Source organism: Marmota monax, unplaced genomic scaffold, assembly GCF_021218885.2.
Source record: "Marmota monax isolate L192 unplaced genomic scaffold, Marmota_monax_Labrador192_F-V1.1 WCK01_AAM20220418_F8-fsc00006, whole genome shotgun sequence".
In the NCBI taxonomy this organism is placed as follows: Eukaryota; Metazoa; Chordata; class Mammalia; order Rodentia; family Sciuridae; genus Marmota; species Marmota monax.
Window position 1 is genome coordinate 6,600,135 of NW_026693712.1, and position 27,145 is coordinate 6,627,279.

The 27,145-nt window shown below is 33.5% G+C and overlaps 1 protein-coding gene across 2 annotated transcripts in view; it reads left to right on the forward strand.

Moving 5' to 3' along the window:
- The window catches only part of Slc27a6 (solute carrier family 27 member 6), a 62,665-nt gene that overhangs the window by 22,950 nt on the left and 12,570 nt on the right, over positions 1-27,145 (forward strand). For both annotated transcript variants that reach the window (XM_046460327.2, XM_046460328.2), the window contains exons 4-6: positions 3,435-3,593; positions 6,813-6,937; positions 23,135-23,329. In XM_046460327.2, the coding sequence (XP_046316283.1) occupies positions 3,435-3,593; positions 6,813-6,937; positions 23,135-23,329 (479 nt within the window). The remainder of the gene's footprint in view (positions 1-3,434; positions 3,594-6,812; positions 6,938-23,134; positions 23,330-27,145) is intronic.

A 27,145-nucleotide genomic window follows, 5' to 3' on the forward strand; every position in this document is an offset into this window, starting at 1 on the left:
GTATCATTTCTTTTAGAGTATTAATAAAAATACTTTTCTAAAAATTTCTCCTCTCTACCTTATCTGATTTCTCCAATATCTTTTTTATCTTTTGATTAGCCTCTATCTTATATGCTAGAGAATTTCCATGTATATTTTAAAATACAGACAGTAAAACACACACACAAAAACAAACAAACAAACAAACAAAATTATGACTAGACTCTCCATGAGCCTGAGTGGGACTTATTTCATTGTCAAGGACATTTTTGGAAAGATCCATGATTATCAGTGTCTTTCAGTTTTTACATGTTCAGATTCCTCAGGTAGGAATCTTGAAGACTAGAGCCAATTGAGTGTTAAAGAGGAGTTGGAAGTATTTATATGCTTTTCTTATCCCCCTATCTATCAACCTCTGTTCTTCCTGATGCTTCCTGAAGTCCATATTTTTTTTTCTCCAGAGAATAAACCTTAGTATTTTACCAGGATGGAGGAAGAATTGTTTCTTAAGTATTACTTCTCATAAAGCTACCTTTTATAGTTCCATGTTGGTCTCTTAGTCTTGAGGAACCTGGCTCCCATATCTCTGAGCTTTTCTGAGGTTCCATGAGGGCAATTCAGCTGTCTTCAAGGCTTCACCTAAGTTCAGCTTAAATGTGCTATCACTCACCACACTGATCTATCACCTTTAATACAGCTTGTTGTCCCCTCCAATCCCATCCTGGTTGTCCTGATGTCCATCAGCTACTAATCCTGTCTTACTAGGTGACTTGATTAGGTGGCCCCAAGAACCTATAAGAGAGGCTAATCCTGGACAGAGCAATTATACATTCAACCACTGCCATAAGTAGTGGGAGGAAAATGAGGCTTCTGCCTGTTGTGCTAGGCCTGGAACCAGTTAACCATCACCATCAAAAGATTTCCTTTCATTTCTCCTTCTCCTTCCTATGGATTCCTTCTTTCTTTAACTATTGTTCTCCAATTTCCAAAATTATTGCAGAAAATATCTCTGCTTCTGAATTGAATTTGTCTTGGCATTTTCTATCCTTCCTAATCTACCTCTAATCCCCCATCACTGGACACATCCCTATTCCCACTTTTCTCCCTGGCCCCATCTGGATGCTCCATTCAAATCAAGGGACATGTTAAGAGTTCCAACATCATGAAACCATCAAAGGTTAGAAGAGCCAAAGACTCTGGAAACCATTCAATGTACTATTTCTCAAGGAATTTTTTTTTTCAAAGAAATGCAATAAAAGTTTCATAAGGATTTAATGGACATACAAGTTTGAAAGGACATTGATATAAATACTGATGTTTCTGTACTGCTTGACTTCTTGAGATCTTTATTGTTAATATGCTTTCTAAATATTTTAAATAGGTTTGTAAGATGTAGTTTTATCAAACTTACTTTATTCTTCTGGTATTTTTTTTTCCTTTAAAGCTCTAAACTCTATCAACTTTTGATCACTTCCACATGTTGCATAAGCTCATGTCCATTGTTTCTATCAAAAAATCTATCAAATACCTTGTACAATTTATAACAAATTCGTGTTATGATTATTCATTTAAAATTAAGCAACCTAATTTAGTTTATTTTAATCAAAAAGGACCATGCCTAATAAATTTACTAAAGTGCTTTAATGGGGTAACATAAGCATGTGGGAGAAAGCTGGATTGAACGTCCTTCTTTTCTTGACCTGCTTCCAAGTGAAAAGTTATCTATCTTATTTTAAAAGTTGAGTTGCCATGGGATCCAGGGAAGAAAACTAGAGAGGAAAGGAAAGCTATGTTTGGTTAATGAATGTATGGAAAAGCTTCACCATTGTTTACAATGGAATCTGATATGCTTTGATGATCACGTTGTAGGGTGGGTTAAATGTGACAGAATGAAAGACTCCTACTTGGAGCTGAATTGTTCTCTAGAAAACTTCTACCTCATGTATAATTTAGATTTGTATTGTGATTTGCCTCATCTTTAGAGTTTTTTTTTTTTTAGTTTTTATAGCAGATATGGGTCCTTGAAAATTACAGTATCTCAAACTATATAATTTTGTAGTTTGGTCTTTCTATACAGATATAAGATTCTATAAGATTCTAGAAATTAATTATAAAATAACTCACACTTTCCTGGCCCCTTTTATAAAGCATATAGAACACTTTGATGTATTTTGTCTCAATTTTTTATATAGTTCACACTGGCATAGGACTTCTTTCATGGCATAGGACTTCTTTCATGGCATAGGACTTCTTTCGTATATATATATACACACACACACACACACACACACACACATATATATATATATATATATATATATACACACACATATATATATACACACACATATTCTTTCATATGTACACACAAATACATATATATTCTTTCACATATATGTATATATCAGAGTTGTTATTTTATGTCAGTTATGTAAGTGTATATATCACATTAATATGTGTGTGCATATGACATTAAATAACAACTCAGCTTTAATAAGGAATAAAAAACACTATATTCTGAGTCAAATATGGTGACCATGGTCTGGGAACACAGATTCAAGTTACCCTATGTGACAAGTTCTGCCATAAAGAAGATTACATGGCTGGATGTGGTGATGCATGTCTGTAATCCCAGCAGCTTGGGAAGCTGAGACAGGAGGATCATAGGTTTAAAGCCAGCCTCAACAACTTAGTGAGGTCCTAAGAACTCAGTGAGGCCCTAAGCAAATCAGCAAGACCCTGTCTCTAAATAAAATACAAAAAAGGGCTAGGGATGTGGCTCAGTGGTTAAGTGTCCCTGGGTTCAATCCCCAGTACAAAAACAAAACAAAGCAATAAAATGTTACATGAACATTTATGGACAAAAATTATAAATAAATGCATTCAACAGATACATTGGAGGAGGCATTAAGTAGGCAGGCTACTACAAGGTGTGAAAATCTCTTCTGTAGGTTTCAGTTGTTATCTCATAACATCCTTAGCTATAGGGTTAGTGAAGGCTGGAGATAATTAAATTTAACATGATATCCCAAGATTTTACCTAATAGACATGATAATGTTAAGTCACAAGTAAAGATTAAAAATCAATGGCTATTTTTCTAAAGAGCCTAAGATGATTCTGGCTATCTACCTTCAATATTGCATCTCTATATAACCATGATATTTTACTTAGCAGAGGTCCAGCAGTCTGCAGTATCTTTAATGTAGAAGTGGCTTCTTTAGAGTGCTTCAGCTTCACAATATGTGTGTGTGTGTGTGTGTGTGTGTGTGTATACCAGATATGAATGTCTGTTGTTTATAAATTCCACAGCTTATGGTATTTTATTATAGTAGCCCAAATGAACTAAGATAGTCAAATATTATATGATTCTATTTATGTCCAAAGTCCAGAGTCAGTTAACTTGTAGAAAAAGAAAGTAAATAATATACATATCTTTTTTTTTCTTGTCTTCCAGGTCTACCAAAAGCAGCTGTGATTAGTCACTTGCAGGCTTTAAAGGGTTCTGCTGGATTGTGGGCTTTTGGTTGTACAGCTGATGACATTGTTTATATAACCCTTCCTTTGTATCATAGCTCAGGATCTCTCCTGGGAATTTGTGGATGTGTTGAGTTGGGTAAGTTTTTTTTTTTAATAAGTTTTCAAAATATCTAATAATTAGAACTTGTGTTCATTATAATTTAAAGCTCTCAGTAGAATTCAGAGTGATTACATGTCTGTTATATAATTATAAAAATATAATTAAATAACCATAATATTTTTAAAACATAATATTTATTATAATACATAACATGTATTATGACATAGAGTAATTCCTGAAGTAGAAAAGTCAAAGTCCTAGGGGATTTGTCCATGTGGTTGGAGCTAGCTCTTGATTGGGCTTCTTTCTCATTATGATTGCTCATTCCCTAATGGTCTTCCCCCAGATTCCTTAAATGGTGGTGCTAGTATTTCAAGGGGTGGGGGCTGTGGGAGTCAAAGAGATTATTTTATTCACATTCTGTTGATCAAAGAAAGCCCCAATTCAATATTCAAGGTGTAGGAAAGATAGAGCCCACCTCTTCAAGGGTAGAAAAGCAAATTCACATTACAAAGGTAAGGGTGGAGAAGGAATTGTTGAGATCATTTTTGCAAACACTCCATACTAAACACCCAGGAAGTCAGCCAGTACAGCTTGAGACTGAGTAGCTCCCATTCATAAACATAAAAGATTATGTGTTCTTTACTAGCCCTAAAATAATACGTACTGATCATTCATTACTACTTGCATATGTCTAAAATACTATAAAAATAATTATTTAAAATAGCATATTTAGAATATAATCAATACTTTCCATAAATAAAGATTAAATACATTAAATTTTTCTGTATATGTATGAATATTTATGTATGACATGCATTGTGGTCAAAACTGGGTTGTTGGAGCTGGAACAAGATAGCAGCTGAGTAAAATTCTCTGGTGATTGTTTCCCCACAGACACACCAAATTGAACAGCTAAACACACAACAACCTATCTTCACAACAGCTAAGGAAACCCATTGACAGACCATAGTGCCAGTTTTTATATAACAAAAAGAAAAAGATGCGTAACAGACTGATGAAACCTAACAGTATGGGCAGATTCCAACAGTCTCCACCCATGGCCTGCCTGTGGATAGAGCTCCTGGAACAGTATACGTGCCAGGGGAAGACATGCTGCTCTGGTTTATTGGATTCCAGTCAGAATCATCTGTGACTGATCACTGAGGTCTTGGTCTGTGAGTCCACTCCAGCAATAGACATCCCATAGCAGTATAGACCATGGCCCCTTCTTCATGAAGTGCTGATCTTGGAATGTGGGCTCAGAATGTGATAAATCTTGGTGGCCTTTGTAGCCACATGCGTGGCATAGGAACATGGGGCTAGTCCATCCATGGTTTTATCTGCCCCGAGATGAGCAGAATTCTATACTGCCTGACCACATGTGACTGGGCCTATTCTGGCCCCAGAAACAGGCGTGGGATTTACCTTGTTGGGATTTACCTCACCTTTTAGGTACACCCTATTTTTTGTTTCCTGAAAAACATATCATGTATGGATTTGGAACAAACCTGGGCTTGGATCACCCTTTAGTGCTGTAACAGTGACAACACACCAATAGCAGATTATTGACAAGCCTAGATATTCTGAAATAACAGAAGTAAAAAATTTAGAGAAAATAAGCAGCCTGCTTAGAGTTTGGATGGTCACATATAAAGCCAAATTAGGAAGAATGGAACAAATAACTAAAGCCCAACAACTTCGGGCTGCGGTTGTGGCTCAGTGGTAGAGCGTTTGCCTAGCTTGTGTGAGGCACTGGGTTCGATTCCTGACACCACATAAAAATAAACAAATAAAATAAAGGTATTATGTTCATCTACAACTAAAAAAAAAATTGAAAAAAAAAAAACATGACTTCACATAGCAATCAAAATGAGGTGCCAGAGGGCTGGGCATGTGGCTCAAGCGGTAGTGCGCTTGCCTGGCATGCGTGCGGCCCGGGTTCGATCCTCAACACCACATACAAAACAAAGATGTTGTGTCTGCCGATAACTAAAAAATAAATATTAAAATTCTCTCTCTCTCCCTCTCTCCTAAAAAAAATGATGTGCCAAATTACTATCAGTAATCAGTATGAGAGAACTCTCAGAGAATTAAAGGCAGACATAAAGAAAAATAAAGTACTAAAACATGCTACAACATAGATAAACCTCGAAAATATTATGTTCAGAAAAAAGGAATTTGACACAAAATGTCAAATTTTATATTATCTCACATGTCTGAAATGTCCAAAATTAGAGTCATAAAATATATAAATTGTTGTCTAGAGTGAGGGAAATTGGGACAACAGAATGACTACTAATGGGTGTGAAATATTTGGGGGAATGATGAAGGTGTTCTGGAGTTAGTGGTGATGGTTACAACTTTCTGACTATACTAAAAAAAACCTGAATTATACACTTTCAATTGTGAATTATATGGCATGTGAATTATATCCCAATTTAAAAATTAAGGCTTTTTGTTAAAAATCAGGCTGTTAATATTGGGTTCTTTATTGATTAATGAACTTTTTGTTGGTGCTATTTTATTCCCTCTACCTTATTACATCATGACCTCAAGATACATTGAATCTGCATTAAGTTTTTAAAAATAAAAGTAGGTATGTAATCAAGGTCAAAAATAAGTGAATATTCTCTGTTTCTATAAAGACATATATACTTGGGTTGGGGATGTGGCTCAAGCGGTAGTGTGCTCGCCTGGCATGCGTGCGGCCCAGGTTCGATCCTCAGCACCACATACAAACAAAGATGTTGTGTCTGCTGAAAACTAAAAAAAAAAAAAAAAAAGAAATATTAAAAATTCTCTCTCTCTCTTTAAAAAAAAATGACATATATACAGTTATGCTTTAATTCTTGTAGCTGTTCTACTTATTTTGACTGTTGCTTTCATCGTGTATGTGTGTATGTGTGTGTGTGTGTAGGTAGGTAGGATGTATATATGTGTGTATATATGTATATGTGTATATAAATATGATTTTCAAAAGATATATATATATATATATATATATATATATATATATATATATATAAAAGCATATTTGCCATCAACTATATAACCACAGTATGGGTATTTCAAAAAGAGTCACTGAACTATGAATCAATGTTTTTAAAATGAGCCTGATATAAATGATTAGAGATGAATTGTAAAAGCCTCAGAAGTGAACAAACATGTTTAGACAGAGAAATGCCATTTGTTTTTATATTAATTATATCCTTGAAGTTTTTCCCCAGTGCCTGTTTTTACCTTGTATCATAGGTGCCACTTGTGTGTTAAAGAATAAATTCTCAGCAAGTCAATTTTGGAATGATTGCAAGAAGTATAATGTGACCGTGTTTCAATATATTGGAGAACTATGTCGCTATCTTTGCAAACAACCTAAGGTAAGACAACTTATCATTAGAGAACTTAAGTTATTTCAGAAAGAACAAGTATATATATAGAAAAGGTAATTTGTATTTTTTGTTTATACTCCACATTCTTCCAGAACTAGTTTAGCTGAAATAGAAAAATGCGTGCAATATCCCAAGATAAAATAAACATAAAATGGAGAAAATAATAAGAGATATATCCAGAAAAATACTAATGTGCCTGTATTATAGCAAAACAGAACACATCCATGATTCAGTGCACTGGAGTTTAGGCTAGTTCAAGTTTCTATGATATGTTTACAGAAATCAGCTATTCCAAGTATAAAATAGATAAATCCTTTAAATGTTGTTCTTAAAAAAAAAACTAATGGCACTGATTATGTTTGCTTTTTCTACTTTTTTTCTTTTGACTACATGATTATATTAGAATATATTTTAGTTTTGCTTTACTTTACAGATAAATTTTGCTCTGATTCTTGCTTTTTTCTCCACCTAAGGCAGTCATTTCCATATTCTTTTGATCAATCACCACCACCTGAAAAATAGACGCGCACAGAGTGCTGCAAGAGCTTGAACTGTCTTTATTGGTCTGTTTGCTTTTTTTGCCCTAGGAAGGTATTTTCCTTTTTCTAGTCTCATTTATCTTTCCAAATACTTACTTTTTAACTTTCTATTTTTCTAAACATTCCCAAGGCTACAACCAACTGTCCTCCTTTATCAAACTGACATTATTGTCTTCAAGAATGGCAGTGGAGGATGCCTCCCCATTCCACAGGTGGGGCAGGACAGCCGGATCTTGGCCTTTGATATATACCTTTCTAGGTTGGGGCTGTCACCATCTTTGCCACCATCACACCTGCTTCCTGCAGAGTTGGTGGACTGGGATATCTTTTCTCATTTCCTCTGGTTAAAATATGGACACATAATTTTTTCACTAATTATTCACAACATAGCTGAGATTATATTGGAGGCATCTAAGCAAGGCTTTATTAAAGATATGGGGTTACTCAGAGGAGACAAATACCGAGAAGACCATGAAATTGGCTAGTTAATCTGATTTAAGAAAATGCTTTTCATTTTGAGCTTGCAGTTTCCCACGAAGACACCTCCAGTCTATCTCCTGACCTCCTCTTTGGGGCAGGAGAAGCCATCTTCTTCTTTCTTTTCTATCTTCTTCTTTCTTTATCTTGGTTAAAAATTTTCCAAATTACTATAGACACCACATATCCATAGCTAAGTCATGAAGTTACAGAGAAAATTTTTGTGGTTTTTGAACTTTTCTCTCTTCAAGAATACTTTGCTTTAGATAAGGATGTGGTCTTACCTGAAGTGTCCCACCCAATAGAACAATAATACCCTAGCTTCATGTATTTTCTCTCCTAGCTTTCAGTGTATTCTTTGGTAATGTGAAATCTGCTAGGTTAATTTAGGGAATCAATGCCTTCCAGTAAGATTAAAGCCACTTTCAATGGTGTTTCATTACTATAAATAGTACAAGACATAGGTTCTAACTAATGACACTCTTTATATTATTTCTTAATCATCACCCAGCCATTTTTGTTGCCTCTCTAACCTCTTAATAGCAACATCAGCTCTTCTAAGGTAATATATTTATCTAAGTATTAATAAATAATTAATAAATTTTATTTTTTTCCTAAAATTTTACCAACTTAATGCTGTAGTTAGTGTCATTGTGCAATTTAGCCAGTATAGAGCCTCAGGAATGAAAGTAAATAGTTAAAGGGTATGGATAATTTTTCTGATTTTTCTGGAGTATTTCAAGATTTCTGTTCAAGGTGGGCAAAGTGATTTAGAATCCCATTCACCACATGGGAGTATGCCTATTACACAGTTCTTTGTGAGTACTGGGTGCTATTAAAATCAGTGGGCTTTCTCTTGTGCTTCATGGAGAACTAGAAGTCCTTGAAGCCCCCTGAAAAGTCTCTGAAAAGCAGAGCAGAGGAGCGCAAGCAGGCCAGTCTCCATACCGACACTTTTGAATATTGTAGATGAAACCCAGTTTCTTCAGGCTTCTCAAAGGACATTTAAGTTTTTTTTTTTGATTGTTTTTAATTGGGAAAATGATTACTTAATGTCATTTATGTTTTTTAGACTAAAAAGAAGAATGCATTATTTTTCTCTGTTTAGCTTACAAAGCAGATAGCTTTCTATCTCTGTTATCTTTACCAAAAGTCTCTTCTGAGTCTTACCCACTTATCTTTTGGGCCCAGAATAGTTTATATCTGTTTGAAGTTTCACTTTACATAATAAAGGTATTAATAGTGTGTCATATTGGCTAAAAATCTTTTCTCAGGGTGCTTTCCTTTGAATTTTTAATGAACTGATACATCTTTTTAATCTCTCTGAATTTGTATTGCACTAGTTTTAGGAAAATATTTCAGCTGCAGATAATTTAAGGGAATTAAGAACTGAAAATGAATTCCTGGTTGTCTTTAATTGATTTTATTTTAATTTCTAATTTTAATTCTTAATAAATCTTTTTTGCATAAAAGATAATTTTCATGAAAGAGGAGGAAATGGAAATAAATATAGCTTTGCCCAAAGGAAAACTTGATTTTTTTTTTAAGGAAAGAAGCTTTGCATTACCTAATCTGCTTTTGTTGATTCCACACAAAAACAAGTACAAGCAGTTCTTGGCATTAAAGATTAGAAAAAGGAGAAAGTCATTTGTTCTGACACATCCATTAAAGGAGATCTTGCTTTTTTTGCTGTCCACTGTTCCTTTCAATGAGCATTTCTCGAGGTGAAGGGAGTATCCACTGACCTCAGCAGTGGATTCTGGTAGGGCCAGAGTGAACAACCAGGTAGGGTCTCACCTCAGAGAACTAAAACTAAGCATCTCATAAGCCATTGTTTGAAACCTCCCATGCACTTATTTAAAAGGAATCTTTAAATAAAAGAAAGCAGCACCAGGGGTTTTCAAAATAAATCCAGTTTTGTTGACAATATCCACATAAATAGTAGATTCTAAAAGAGATTTACCTGCAGTCAAAAGTCTCAGTCTGAATTGAGTGTTTACATGGATTTCCATTAAAGCTTCTTAAGACTGGCTTTCCCTGACTGGCAGCCTTTATCCACCCCCATTTTTTTTTTTTTAAATTCAAAATTGCAGTTACCAAAGTTCCTTCAGTATAAACATTAGATGCCTCTTTACAATGGTTCGCAGCAGCAGTAGGTGTACAAAAAGCCAAAGGAACCGATTCTTCTTGGTTATGCAGAGATGGTCTAATAATTTGCCTTTTTGCTTTCATGATGAATTTGTGTTTCTTTTCCATGCCTCCATCTGTTAGTATTCTCTTCTCAAACATTCTAAAAACTTAAGGTTGATACAAAATTGCCTGTATTTAAACTTATGGAGGTTGTTTCCTGTTTTGTTTTGTTTTGTTTTTGTGTCTATACAGGTAATTCAGCTACAATCTTTTTTAAAAAAAATTTGAGTTAGGGTCTTGCTAAATTACTGAAGGTCTGGCTAAGTTGCTGAGGCTGCCCTTGAACTTGAGATTCTGCTGCCTCAGCTACCTAGGTCTCTGGGAATATAGGTGTGTACTACTTGGAAGGTCACTTTTCTTGGGCATTAAAAGAGACTATTCAGCCTGTATGTATTTGGAATTCTCAGGAATCCAGCCCATGTGTTGGAAGAAAGAGGCTTTGTTTCTAGGATGGAGATGTTGATCTGGTAGGAAGAAACTTCTATTCAGTCCCTGTCTCATTGCATTGCAGTTCTGCTTGTACTTCTGAGACTAAAAAGCTCCCAAAGAGCCTTTTGAAGAAAACAGGCCTTGGTTTGGTGTATGTGACTCCTTTGCTGGTATCATCATATCAAGCTGAGACATGGTACTGAAAGCCAGAGGGAAATAAATGTCTATTGAAATCCAAGACCTTAGAACTTCTCTGTGTTAAATGCTCTGAACCTTTCAGAAAATTCTTTTTTACATTTTAAAAGGAATTGTAAATGGGTGAAGGTGAAATGACTATTATCTGTTTATTGGGAGTGGCTTACAATATGTGGATGTGCAAACTGTATTCAACATTAAAACTGCTGAAAGATTCAATTTTCTTTTTGAGATTCACTAAGGGAAGGGCAAAACTACTAGTATTGATGGCTTTCTATTACTGAAACCATGAGGACAGGGTTAGAAAAATAGAACATGGGTTTTGAAGCATTTTAGAATTGGTTTCCTTCCTTTTTCCCTCCTTTCCTTTTTTCCACATATGTGCTGTGAACCCCTCTTATGCACCAGGCCCTATTGCAGGCATTACGGTGGGCACTATCATAGGTACTGCAGTGCAGCCAAGCACAGAACAGGCATCCATCCCTGCCCTCATAGAGCATATGCCTATGTAGTTCAAATTCTGACTCTTTATGATATGTGCCCTTGGACCTGAACTTCATTATCCCAATTTGCCAAATGGAAATAACGTTATTTTATACAGTGACTCTGATGATTGAAATGAACTAACACAATAACCTGGATTTGGGGGCTCATACATGTCTGCCAACTTTGCTTTTCCTAATATGCTGCAAACAGCTTTTGTTCCTGCCCTGTGCTTTCTCTCTCTCTCTCTCTCTCTCTCTCTCTCTCTCTCTCTCTCTCTCTCAAATGTCTCTCTGCATGTGTCTTTTCTGTGTATCTCAGTACTTTTGCTTCTGTGTGCAACTCTAAGTGTCTCCTTATTTGTGTGTCCCTGTGTGTGTGCACCTCTGTATCTTCTTTGTGTATGTTTCTGGGTCTAGTTTGTCCCTTTTTTGTTTTCTCTGGGTCTATGTCTCACTTTGTGTGTGTGTGTGTGTGTGTGTGTGTGTCCATGCATATGACAGAGAATTTCTCTGTGCATGCATCTCTGTCTTTATCCCTCTGTGTGCCGGAGTCCGGCTGGCTGCAGCAAAATAACCGGGGGGTGACGAACAACTTGTGAACGTTGATACAGCAGGAGTAGGAGCCGTTTATTGCAGGACAGGAGCAGTATTTATACATTCCACACAGCTTATCTTATTAGCATAAACTAGATACATCAGTCAACCAATAAGGAATCTCCACACTTAATAGCTCGCTTTTGTTACTTCTCAAACCACTCCCTCTGGCATTTTGCCAGGCACCATTCAGACTTGTTTACGAACTCTAACATTCCCCTGGCAAAATGCCAGGTGTTATTTTTGACTTGTTTACAGACTCTAACATCTGTGTGGCTCTGTACCTGTGTGAAGATGTCTTATTTTGTACCTGCATGTGCTTGTGTGTGTCTGTATCTCTCCGTATGGGTCTAACTGTGTATGTAATTCTGTGTCTATATTTCTGTGTATCTCTATTTCATTATTTCTTCTTTGTTCATTTCTATTTCTCTCTATCTTTTTCTCTCTATCCCCCTCCCTCTCCATTCCCTATCCCTTTCTTTCTCCTTCACACTCTTTCCTTTTCTCTTTCCCTAACTCACTCTCAATCTGCCCCTCTCTCACTTTTTTGTTTTGCTCTGTCTGCCTCCTTCTTCCTCCCTCCCTCCCTTCCTTTCTTCCTTCCTTCCTTCTCTCATTTTCTTTTACTTTTACTCTGTCTTTTCTGCTGTCTCTGTCTCTCATGCTTTCTCTCTCACCCAAGCTTTTCACTTGTGTATGTATGTATGTTATTCATTTAATTATACTCATTATGATTATGCATACTCACTTCATTCCATTCCCAGCATAGTTTAGATATTCAGCAATATTTAGTAGCACCCTCATATTTAGGAAGGATAAAAAGGAATAGGAATTTATTTTAAAGAAGCCCTAAGAAGAGACTTATGAAGAAAGGACTTATGAATAAAGTAGATATTTTTTAAAAATTATAGATGGATGTTATCAAGATTTGGTTGCATTTTAGGTAACACCATGAGTTTCATAGTATCTCAAAACTGACACTTATAAACCAAATCTAAATAGCAACATTAGACTCTTCCCTCAATATCTGGATATTCTGGGCTCACACTTAAGGCTCCCTTTGTCCATTCTGATGACTTTTTTTTCTTCCTCATATTTGTCATTCCTCGGACCCTGCTTTTTGCATTTCTGTGACCATACCTGTGTTTTTACCCTCTGTGTCTATTCTCTAAACCATATCACCTACTGACCTTTGACCCCACCAACCTCCCAATCCATTATCCACTTGATGCCAGGTTAATTTTATTGCATCAGTCTTTACTTGATAGCTCCCCTGACTTCCAGTTGTCTTCCAGGAGCCATCAGTAGAGGTTCACAACACAAATAACTGGGCCATTCTTTTAAAGACTCATCTGATTAGTGCTTTGCACACCTAATAGTTTGTCCAGTGTGCATAGGAATCTAAGTCACTGAACTACAATCAGGCTATTCACCCCATTTAAAAAATAAAGCCAGCTCCCAGTAATTTCCAAGGCAATAAAGCCCTTTGGTCAGAGGAGACATAAAATAAAGATACATAGGACTGTGGATGAGAAAATTAAGAGAGCCAAAATTTATAGCATCAGTGTGTGGTCCAATTGACCAGATAACATTTAATGTGTTCTAATAATAATAATAAGCTTTCACTATTGAGATTGATATTAGAATAGGTGTCAGTAAGCTTTTTCTGCAAAGCACTAGATTAGTAAAAATTTTGGGCTTTGTAGGTCATAGTGTCTCTCACATGTGCTTTTTTCTGTCTGTGTGTTTCAAAAGCAGCAACAGATGATCTGCAAATAATTAGGCATAGCTGTGCTTTAAGGAAACTTTATTTATTAAAATAGGGGTAAGTCAGATTTGACTCTTGTAGGACATGGTTTGTCAAGTCTTAATTTAGACAACATATGAATATTGTACATTCCTTAAAATAAAATTTCTATTCCTGTGTAAACTAGTTTCTTAAAACTGCTTCTTCTCCTATTTTTTCCCTTCCTCCACATATGCATGTGTGAGAACATATATGCCCCAAATAAGGATATCCTCTGGGCTTGCTGTAGGGCTTTATATGATTTCTATGCTATCATTATTATTTTAAATTTTATTTTTGTCAATGGACCTTTATTTTGTTTATTTTTTTGTGGTGCTGAGAATCAAACCCAGTCTGTCACATGTGCTAGGCAAGCACTCTACCACTGAGCTACAACCCCAGCCCTGATTTCTATATTATTATTATAAGTAAATGAATAATATTATCTTATTTATATATCTTTCCATGTTCATCTTTGACTCGAGGAAACAAATATCTTAATACTGTTACTGGCAACATTTGATAATTTTCTCGATAATTTGTAATAATATTTGTACAATAATTTGTATAATAATTATAATTTAATCATTTATGCAGATTAATTTACTATGCTTAACACTTTGAAGTGCTTGTGTTTGGATTCTCAGTGACATTTCAAAGAAAGATTTTAGAGAATTGGTTAAAAGTACTTTGTGTTTGTGTGCCTAATGAGTCAACATTTGTGAACATTTAGACTTTAATTAATTGATGACCTTCTATTTGCAAGTCTTTGGATAAATGTACTTGAACAAATTAGAAGTAAAGTAAAACTTACATGGAATATAAATTGGCCATAAATGAGGTGAATCCTCATGTGAAATGTAAGAAGTTCATCTTTTTCATAAAGTTTATTCTAGATGAATATAATCGTTAAATATAAAGAAGAGAAGAAGAAAATAATTTCTAGGTTATTATTCTTGCTATTTTTGCTTATGGGAAGGGAAAGTATATTTTTAATCACAAATTAAGTAGAAATATTAACATCAGATTTGCATATATTTAACTATAGAAATAAACACTGAATATAATACTAAAATAAATTACAGAGCAGAAAATATTTGTAAATTATTAAACAAAGTTTAATCTTCAGAATATATTATTAAATGACAAGCATTCTATTAGTTAAAATAAAGTTATTTAAATAAGATATACTGTATTTCTTATTAAACTGATGTTTTAAATTAATTGAAAATCCCTTAGTGTTAGTTCATTAAAGAGGTAGCTACCTCACCCCTCTCAGTAATATATAAACAGGAATCTTTAGATGTCAGGTAACTAAGTAATAAAAATATTTACAACTATTAACTTCTTCCAGGAATCTATCCTAATGAGATATAAATTCATAGACAAGATGTTAATTCAGTATTATTTATAGTGGTGGACATTTAAAAACCATGTTGAAATCCAAAAATAGATGAGGAAATAAATTTTGGTATAATTATATGATAATAATTAAACCATGGAAAATTATACTTTTGAAGAATAGTAGCTATTAGTTTAAGAATCTTTAGAACATATTTATAAAGTAGACTAGCAATATTCAGTATGATTTTAACTTTTAACATATATACATATATGGATATGTAAAATATTAACAATACTGTTATAGTGATATAGATATTTTATTTTTCTTTATTATATGTTTTCTCTGATTTGTGCATAATTGATTATCAAAAGAAATATACATTTTCTTTACCCCCTCAACACTATATAATGTGTTGATTGATCTTTCCTCACATTCCTCAAAGTATCTTTTAAATCTTGATCTTTATTTAAAAGAAGAAAATAGAATAAAGACATTTTGAGATAGAAATTAATTTGATAGTTTTGGACACAAGCCTTGATTCTATTTTGATCATTTGATTTTCTGATCAATGGAATAGGACAATTATTTATTGTTACTTAGTAAACTGGTATAGCTGCAGCCCACACAACTTAAAGCCAGTGCAATTTGGTTTATAAAGACTTCATATTGGTCTGTGGAACACACCGATACCTTTTCATCAATAAAACTTGCCAAAACTCATCTCTGACCTGAAAAGCATCTAAAAGTTATGCCACATAAAAGATTGTTCTCTGTTCAATCAAAATAAATCACAAGATTTGCAACACTACAGTTCTTTTTGTGGAAAAATAGCAATAGATAACCCAAGAGCTAGTTCCATGTCAGATAAGCTATACCGAACATACAGTTGGGATCCAGGACAGCATTACTGTGTGCTGTGTTTGGTAGTAGAAAACAACCAACTCTGTCTTGGAAGGAGCGGCTCTTATGGTGAGTGAGTTTCTCTATCCCCATGATAGTTTCCTTCAACCCCTTTGTCACTGAGGTCAAATACATTAACAGGTGGAAGTGTTATTTCAGACGATTCTACAATCTTGGTTCTTATTTTTTTAATTGAATTTATTTATATCAAAGTGTACTTTTATGCACTAAAAAACAGTAGTCTCAGGAATATTCTACACTATCAACACTTGCTCTCTAGAAGAAAGCACCTTTAATTCTTTTAGGGTATTTTTGGTTATTATTTATCCTTCTATTCCTCAATAAAATATGTATGCTACTATTTCTTGACTTTTCAGGTTTTTAAAAAAGTCCTTTTAATAGATACATAAAAACATAAAATTGTACATATTAGTGGGCTACTATGTAATGTTTTGATAGGTATACATTGCATAATGCTTACATCAGATTAAATGTATTTCTCTCTTCAAACATTTGCTATTTCTAGGGTTGAGGGTATAGCTCAGTAGTAGAGTATTTGCTTGGTATATGCAAGGACCCAGGCTCAATCCCTAGCACAGTAAAAAAAGAAAATGCTATTTATTTATGGAGAAAATTTACAAAATTCTTTCTTCTAGCTTTTTGAGATGTACGTTGCACTATTGTTACCTACAGTTACTGTACTGTATAATAGCACACTGATGTTTCAGTTTTAACTTTCTTCTACCTGACTTCATACTCACATACACATGTCTTTCCTCTCTATGGTACCAATACAATTACAATATTTTTTAAATACGTTGATAACCACTTTAAAAATATTATCAATATACAAATATATAAATTTTGTTTGTAGCTAAGATAATTTTAATATAATTACAACTTGTTTTTTCAACTTGTTATTTCTTTGTAAGTAATAATTAGCATGTTTTTATTTTTTTAATTTAGATTTTTCATGCCTGTCATTAATTCTTCTCAAACTCTCTATTATAGTTGAAATTTCTCAATGAAATTTCACAACACTAAGTGTTTTCAGTAAATTTTATTTTGCTTTTTCTTCAGCACAACCCCCAGAGTTGTTATCAGTCATTGCATCTCAAGTGTGAAGAATATTCTGATTTCTATCACCATAAATTAGTTTTGCCTGCCTTTACAAAACTAAATCTAAATAGAAATAGAATCCTTCATATGCTTATGTTGTTCTTGCTTCTTTCATTCAACACTATCTGTGAACTTTGTCTTTGTTTTTGTGTACAGTAATAGTTCATTCTCTCTCCGTGTTTTAGAGTTGTAGGAGACAGAAAAAGGGTCTCCCTGAAGATGCTCATCCCTTAATTCCTGGAACATGTGAATATGTGGGCATTAGGGACAGTTGCAAAGGGGACTTTGCAGATATAATTATAGTTCTGAACCTTAAAATATGGGGATTAGCCTGTTGGATGTAATATAATCTCATGAACTTTTAAAACATAATTTTCTTTGACTGTAACCAATGGATATGTAAAATAGAGGAAGGTCAAAATTTCCAAAGCATAAGTTTTGAGGCAATGTGTCTTTCTGGTTCTTATATATAGAGGAACATATGAAAGGAATATAATGATGTCCTAGCTCAAGGCATCCTCCAACCCACAGTTAGCAAAAAAAGAGTCCTACAACCTCAAGAAACTAGACTGTTGAGAACCTGAATGAGCTGGGAAATGTAGAGTTCCAAGAGGTCCTGATAAGAGCCCAGCCAGTCCACACTTTCATTTCAACTTTGTGAGTACAGGATTACATACATCAGTTGAGCCATCGTGGACTTCTAACCTACAAGAATTGTGAGATAATCAATTTGCAGGTTTTATAAATATTTCTTTACTTATTGATGGACCTTTTTTTAAAATTTATTTATGTGGTGCTGAGAATCAAACTCAGTGCCTCACATATGCAACGCAAGTGTTCTACCACTGAGCCACAAACCCAGCCCATACATTTGCTGTTTTAAGTTGCTAAATTTGAGGTAGTTTATATGGTAGCAATAGAAAACTAATGCAAGCATATTCTATTGCTATAAAGCAACATTTTAAAAATCTATTTTACTATTTATGGATCTGGATTCTTTCCATTTGAGACCTTACATGATTAACGATGCTGCGTATATTCTTATATATGTCTTTTGGCAAATATATGTACATGTTTCTCATGATAATTAATCAAGAGTAGAGTTCGTAAATTATATTATATGCATATATTCAGTGTTAGTAGCTATTTCCAAACATTTTATCAAAGTAGGGGTACTAATAATATACAGTCTTTACCCTCTGTGAGAGTTCCAATTTCTCCGAATCCTTGCCAACTTGTTGGAAGATTTATAATGCTGAAAAAGAAAAGGCCATTTTTTGTGTTTATTGCCATCATATGACATTTTGATTTATATTTCTCTGATGACTAATGACTTTTTTCACATACTTACTGGATACTTGAATATTTTCTTTGAAGAATGGGTGCTCAATATTTTATCAAGCTATAGCAGCAGCACTGCTCATCACACTTTGGTAAAACTGACTGTAAGGAAACAATGAGCCCAGATGAATTTATGCAGTTAACTACTTATAGCTCAGAAGGTATTAGAAGCTTCTCTTCACATCTCATGTCTGCCACAGTCTCCCACCCCCCGCCAAGTCCCATGAGACAATGCAGAGGTGCATCCAGGTGCATGCAATGTTTGTGGCATAGATCTATGCCTCAGCTAAGAAATACTACCCTTATGAATGTTCCAGTCACTTAAGGGAGTTCTGGTGACCCCTGCCCTTCTTTTACTTCCTACTTCCAGAAGAGAAGGGAAACATTATTATCATAAAATGTAAATAAAGTTTCACTGTGACCCAAAAGCTATGCAACTTCCAGGCTATTTGTTATGCAAGCATTCTTGAAATGATAGTCTGGTGTGTGTGTGCACATATACAGATATGTATATGCACATATAAATAATTATAAATATAATATTAATAATTTAATGTACTTATAATAAAATATGCATTCATATATGAACATAGAAACCTATATTTGATTGTTTATATGTGTACTGTGATTTTTAGTATCATAAATGCTATTTGCTCTATAAATGTCCTTGAAAAGATAGTCTATAAATTTCAGGCTATATATCAGATCATAAACACTCATACACGTACACACACATACATTTATTTATATATGTCATGAGGGATTGTCTCATTTATTTTTCATTTACTTTCATTTATTTTTCTGTGTGGTATTTATGTTTTTTTTTTTAATTTAATTTGAAAAATGTATGCATCAGGGGAGAGAGAGAGACAGGAGAGGGAGGGAGCCCAATCATATTTTTTCAAATATTTATTTTTAACACAATACATTTTCCTTTAATTTTTATTGTCTTATTTTCCTAATTTCTGCCAGGTTTGGTCGCGCACTCCTGTAATACCAGCAACTTGGTACAATGGAGTAGGAGGTTTGCAAAGTCCAGGCCAGCTTCAGCAACTTAGCAAAACCCTTAGCAATGTATAGCGACCCTGACTCATAAAAACTAAAAAGGACTGGGAATGTAGCTAAGTGTTTAAGCACCCCTGTGTTCAATCCCCAGTGTGTGTGTGTGTGTGTGTGTGTATATATATATATATATATATATATATATATATATATATATATATAGAAATGCTGAACCCTTTAACGTAATAAAAGTACTCAAGGAGAAATAGAGAAATAAAAGAAAAATATAAGAACATGTATCTAAAGAGCAACTTTTTCTTTAGCCATAGGTTGTTTAAAATAATGTGGATTATCATCCAAACATTTGGAGATTTTCTAGTTGTCTTTTTGTAATTGATTTCTTACTTCATTTTATTGTCAGAGCACATACTCTGAATAAATCTTAGAGCTTTTAATTTGGTTAAGATTCATGATAGGACCCAACATATGATTGATCTATTTTACTAAATGTTTTATGGGCACTTGGAAATAATGTGTATTCTTTAGTGATTTGTCATACTATCTGTCCACATAAATTAGATGAAGCTGATGAATTTTCTTCACATTTCTCTGTTCTTATGATTCTTTTCCTGTTTATTTTATTGGTACTTAAAGAGATAAGTTAAAAACAAATTTATTTCTCCTTTTAGTGCTTTAATCTTGCTTTCTATATTTTGACTGTTAGGTGACTAGAAATACAGAGTTGTTATCTTTCTGATGAATTGGACCTTTTATCATTATTAAATATCCCTCTTTATCTGCAGAAATGTGTCTTATTTATAGTCTACCATGTTTGGCATTAGTGTAGTCATAATAGCTTGCTCTTGGGTTCTGAAGATATTAAATGTCTTTTTCCATCCATTTATTCTTAATTTTTCTAACATCTAATACTTAAGATGTGTTTATTATAAGTAGCAAGTAGTTAAGCTTTATATTTCTATATATTTGGAACATCTTTTATATGCAGTATTTAGTCCAATTATGTTTATATATTTACTGATATATATCAGCTTAAATCTTCTATCATGTCTTTCTACTTGTTTTTATCCATTGTTTGTCCCTGCTCATGCTTTTCTTATTTCCTTTTAAAACTATATTTTTATTATTAAATTTTTCTCATCAACTAACTCTTTAGATACACGTTCTTACATTTTTCTTTTATTTCTCCTTGAGTACTTTTATTACTTTAAAGGGTACATACAGCGTTTGCTTATTACATTCTATCTTAAAATAGCATTTCTCTATTTATTTGACATTGCAAAGATTTTATAACACTTTAATTTCATTTACTTACCTTTAATCTTTTATTTTTTTTGTTATCACCTATTCTATTTCTACATATTTAAAATTGCAGGAGTAATATTAACATTAAAATATCAACATTCATTTACATGTACCATATTTGCTTTTTCTGATCTTCCTCATGCCTTCCCACTTTTTATAAGCATGTTTGTTTGCTTGATCCTGTAGAATATTATTTATTTTTCTTTTGTGCTAAAAACTTATGTTAGCATTCCATCTAGTACCCCTCCACTAAAAAAAGTAATTTTTAGTGATGTTTTTGGTGGTTAGTTGGTGATACTACTAAAGAGCTACATACCTAACCTAATTTTTAGAGCCTCGGATATGCTAGGTAAGCACTCTACTACTGAGCTATATCCCTATCCTAATTTTTAGTTTTTATTTATATGAAAACATATCTTTTGTCTTTAGTTTTGAATGATACTTTCACTGACTATAAAATGCTAGCTTGACAATTATTTTCTTCAGTATCTTAAAGACACTATCTTATTTTCTTCTAGGTTTTGTAGTTATTGTTGAAAGGTCAACCTAAATAGTCATGATGTCCCCTTTCAAATTGAAAAATCTCTACCTGCTTTTAAAATCTTCCGACCTCCCTCTTTCTCTCATTTTTGCATTTTTTTTCTTCTTGGAAATTTTACTAGAAAATGTCCAAGTGTATTCTCCTGGCATTTATTCTATCTGAGGTTTTAGATCTTGAAATGATAGCTTGATGTTTTATCATCATTTTGAAAAATTATGTTAAAATATTTTGAGGTATTATTTTTTTCTCCATCTTTCTACTGTTTTGTAAGATTCTACTTGTATGGATTTTAAAACTTTTATTGTTATGCACATATCTTTTAAGTCCTTTTATGTATTTTTACCCTTTTTTTAAAAAAAAATCTATGACTTGGTTGTATTTCAGAATGAAGTATTAGAAACCTGACTGCTCCTGAATGCAATTTGTTGACAGAAGGGTTAGGTTCTAAGATGACTGAGGTAGCATCAAGCCATTTTATTAAGGTACTTCCCAAGAGTCACTCTATTGGAATGATTGGTTTGTGATAACAGCTCATAAGTTTCCTGCTCTGGTTTATAATTCTGAGTGTCAGAGTTCTGAGGTCAGAGTAGTGAAAAAAAAAAACTTTAGTTATCCAATCCTTTGGTGCAGACTTCTTTTTACTCTTCTGTTTTCAGAAGGTCCCTCAGCAGGAACTGGTGTGTGTCTGATTGCTTTTCTCCAAAGATTAATTCTTTAGTATTTGGCTAATACATGCCAAGAGCAGACTCAGATGCTTTGTCTGAATTAGGATGTCTTGTGGTTCTGAAATAAATTCCAGGCTATTTGCTTTTCTCATTCTTTTCTGATGTTTGCTTGACATTTTTCAGGTTCACTTGTTGATGACTCACCTCTAGGTTTAGATGTCAATCTTATGCATCCTGCTTAGTTATGTGCCTTTTATCTGTTCACTTTTTATTCCTGCAAATTACCTCTTACTTGCTTATTTGTTCTTGAGAGTTCATAGATTAAAATCTTTCTTTTAAAGTCAGGTTAGTGTGGTCAGAAAACAAATTGAGACAAATAATGTGATTAATTTATCATTTTAAATTATAAACACCAGGAACATTGATTTCTCTATTTTATTATAGATGCTGATTATCATTACTTCTGATTATGTTGTATTACTTTTGGTGATGATGGAGGTGGCTCTGAACAAATTGTGGATTTACTATGGCTTCCCTGATAAGATATTCTTACTTTAATTTTAGGACAGTGTATAATTCATGGTAATCAACAGGATTTATTGAATTAGGACAAAATATAGTCTAATTTTTTCCCTTTATTTCTAAACTAGGAACTAAATATACAATTTGAGACTATTGAACATTCTAAAATAATAGTTGCATGTAGTTGTCATAATATTTGCAAGCCAAATATTACATTGATTCTGTGGTCTCGATTTATTATTTACTCCATTCTAGGCTGCAGTATATAAGTAAGAAAGGTATTATTATTTATTTTGTTTTACACATAAATATGAGAATCAGAGTAGGAGTCAATGCCTTATTCAAAATTATGCAGCTGATAAATGTACAACTAGGAGAATAAACTCAATTATATTTCCTGTGTTTATAATATTGTAAAAAAAAAATGCTTTTTTTCTGAAATATCCTTGCTTTCTCATCGGATACTTACCAAAAGAAAAAATAGCCTTCAGCAACCTGGAAATTAGAAAGAGCTTTTACCAGCTATGGGGAAATACAAGCTATATTACTCTTTGCCAATGTTATTTTCTTTAGCTGTTGGACACCATTCTGCAAGAGACTTACATGATTTTATTTTCACTTCTCTTCCACTGTTGCTCAGATACAGCTTATTGCTGGAATATTTACCATTTACATAATAATTATAATGAAAGAAAATTTGGTAACTATAAGTAAAACCTTTTCTTCTAACAGAGAGAAGAAGAAAAGGATCATCAGGTGCGTCTGGCAGTTGGAAATGGTATACGGAGTGATGTATGGAGACAATTTTTAGACAGGTTTGGCAATATTAAGATGTGTGAACTTTATGGAGCTACTGAAGGGAACATTTGTTTTATGAACCACACTGGGAAAATTGGATCTGTTGGAAGAACAAATTTCTTTTACAAAGTAAGTACAGCATTTTCTTTATAAAAGAGACATATTGAAGTCTGCTCTTTTCTAGACTCTGTGCTTGTAAATTATGGTAAATATTATCATCTCTTTTAATTTGGGAGATTCTGTAAATAAATGGTGGCTGTAGGTGAACTATGATGTTACAGATTATGGAAACCTCAGTCATAGCCTGTATTTTCACCCTATAATATGAGGTTAATACTAGCAAATTTTTTGTTCACTTTTAAGTTTAATGATATAATGTCTAAGTAGTAAACACAGGTCGTGAAATAACTAATTTTACTCTTTATATTTTCCTTAAGTATTTTTATTCTACCAGTTCTACTTATCTTTAATTGCTTATGCTTCTTAAAAATTATATGTAGTCTTTTAATATACAAAAATAAAAATTTATATTAAGATGCCACTAAAACTTAAAGGCAATCAATGTCAATGATGATTGCTCGATATCAACAATGAAACACAAGATAGTGGCATAGTTTCAACTGGCCTGGAGAAAATAACTATCAAACTAAACTAGAATTTATACTCAATAATAGTATTTTTTAAGAATAAAGGTGAAAATAAAGAAAACAGTATCAAAATTCATAACACCAAAATTGATAAGACCTCAAGGGGAAATAAACAAATCTTCAATCATGTAGAATATTTGGATAATACAATAAGCAAACTACTGGAAAGCAACATATGAAGGACCAGGTATCTAAAAACTATAAAATACCCCTTGTTTTCAAGCACTTATGAGACTTTAATAAAAATTACAGGGTCACCTAGGAAATCCCAATAAATCTCAAAAAGTACTCTGGCAACAGTTTAAGTTAGAAATAATCTTTTAACGGGACAACTAGATAATCTAGGTATTTGGAAATACAATGGTTCTAAATTGCCTTGGGTCAAAGAAAATATCATAGAAAATATAAGATATTATGAGACAAATTATAATGAAAATATCAATTTAAAAACTCACAGACTCATTTAAGAACAGCTGAAAATTAGTTGGATGGAGCTAAATATCCATCTCTATGTTAATAAAAAACAAAATAAACTGAAAGATATAAAAGGAAAGAAATAATAAATAACGGAAATTTATGAAATAGGAAATAATAAATGTTTATTATTTATTTCCATTCCTAACAACCAATAATAATCAGAAAGGGATAAATGTGAAATCCATACAGGGTCTAATCTTGAAAAGGTGGAGAGAATAAATCTAAATAAAAGGCAACTGAAAAATATGAATGCACATCAAAATAGCAAGTACTTCAAAATGGCCAATAAATATTTAGGAAAACATTTTTTCCATAGGCTCAAAAAAATAACAACATTCTCCTTAAAAAAAAAAAAGCTCCAAAGAGAGGAAGTTTTATGGAAAACAGAAATCAACAAAAGAGGCAGAAAAGCAAATATACTCAGTTCAAAGAAAAAATAGAAGAAACTAAAAATATTACAAAAGTGAACACCACATTAAAAGCATTAAAAACAAAATGGACTGTAAACAATGTTAGGAAGCAAGATGGATTGGATTAGAGTTGGCCACACACATAAATAATAAAAAGGAAGCAAATAACATAAAGCAAAAAGAAAGATTTTATAAACATAAACAAGAATCTGACATGTGCTTAGTTAATGTTCTTGCAGAAAAGATCAAAGGGAAAATAATTGAGTCATAAGAAAACTTTCTTAAAGACTTGCATGTATAGGGAAATAAACATGGTACAGAATGATTATCAGACAAGGATATCTCAGTAAAATTATTGAACAAAAATTAAACAGAGGGAGATGCTGAAGTACAAAAAATAAGGTTGTACAAAGTGTTAACAGTTTTAGGTGAGAAATAGCTCAGGTGTCTCACGTGAAAACAAGAGCAAAGTCCTCAAATCCTGATAAAAAGTCATGTCTTCACCTAAGGGTTGTAGTTCTGCCAAGCTGTTCTTTAAGTGTAAAGGTAGCAGAGGTTTTTGCAAAGTTTTAAGAAATCAAAGAATGCAATACTCATGTGTTTGCAGAAATGCAATACTTCTGTGGGAATTCATTGAATGAAACATTCTGGTCAACCAGAATAGAAAAGTGAACTTAGAAAGAATTTCCTTCCGTTAAATGGTTGGATAGTCAGCTTTTAATCTATTTATATTCAATGCTTTATATTCAAAGAATTGAACAGCTCCAAATTATGTCTACCAATGGAATGGAAATATAAAACCTGACAATATAAAATAATTTTAATTCTGACATTAGGTTAGGCGAGATGAGAGTAGGAGGCATAGTGGCAATTTTCTCATCTTTTATAGTGCTAACTCCATAGACACAATATAAAGATAAAATATGGGAATTATGAAAAGGCTCATTTCCTTCATATTTTCATTAAGCTTTTTTGTTGTCTTAAAAGTAGGCATCTTTGTAGGATACATTGGCATATGTCTGTTATCTCAGCGGCCTAGAAGCCTGATGCAGAAGGGTAGCCAATTTGCTTAGTTAGATCAGTCTGAACAACTTAGTGAAACTGTCTCGGAAAAAATAAAATTTAAAAAAGGCCAGGAAAAGTACTTGTTTAGAATGCACTAGGCCCTGTACTATGCATATACACATGCAGAAAATGAAAATAGACATCCTTTAGGGACAAGGAACCTTAACCCACTGCAAAATTAGGGAACATTTCACTCAAGACCACCTTCCCTTTGATATCAACCGCAATTCTGGACTCCCTAAAACCATACCTAGATTTGATAATTTGCTAAGGGACTTGTAAAACTCACCAAAGGTTACTATACTCATGGTTATAGCTTATTATAACTAAAGGATACAGATTAAAATCAGCCAAGGAGGAAGTCTGTAGGGCAGATCCTGGAGATCCCTAAGGGCAAAGCTTATAGAAGTCCTATCTCATGGAGATGGAATCACATTTCTCTCCTGGAAGTGATGTGTGACAGTGTGCCCAGAGCACTGTCAACTAGGAAGCTCACCTGAGCCTGGTGTCCAGATCCTCTGGGGGCTTGATCATATTCATCTGGTTCACTGTTCACATGACTGTCCTCCATTTCCTGCTTCTCAGGAGTTGAAGCTGAACCATCCAAAGTCCCAGCTCCACATTATCTTGTTGGTGTGGCTTAGAGACCCCATCATAAACCATTTTGTTACTATCTAGTTGGCTTAAGTGTCTTAGACAAATGAATACTTTTCTATCAAAAATACCATTGCAAGGACTTAGAGATTACCTTCCAGAAGCTGAGAGGGAAGGCCAGACCTCTTTTTGGGTAAGATCAAATTCTTCCCTACACAGAAGCCCATATCCCAGTTCTATCTCAGCTCTGCATCACCTATTTGACTTTGTGACTTTAACAAGTTACTTTTCTCTGTGATCAGAGTCTCCTTGTGTATTAATAAACGAAATTATTTTTGTTTACATTTTCCAATGTATACATTTACAAATCTGAATATGTCCAGATATATAGGGGTGTGGGATAACTCCCAGGGCCATTGTAGATATGTGTGTGTGGACTCAGTGGTTCTGGGGGAGCCATTTACAGAGCTGCTATGAACAGGAGTCCCTGCCACTATGTCTGGACGTGTTCAGACGATTTTAAAGTGTGGTATCTCTTTTTATTTCTGTTATAATAATATAGTCATTGTAATCTCATGGTGACCTGTGGAAGGCAAGACAAAAAAAAATGGAGATGCTTCTAGCTGAACGTTAATGATGGGCCTAGGCCACCTCTAGTAGATGCTGTAATATGTTTAATTTCACTTGAATTATAAAATAACCCAGTGTTTAACCATCAAGTCCTCTATGTCTGATAGCAGTCTCATTGAACA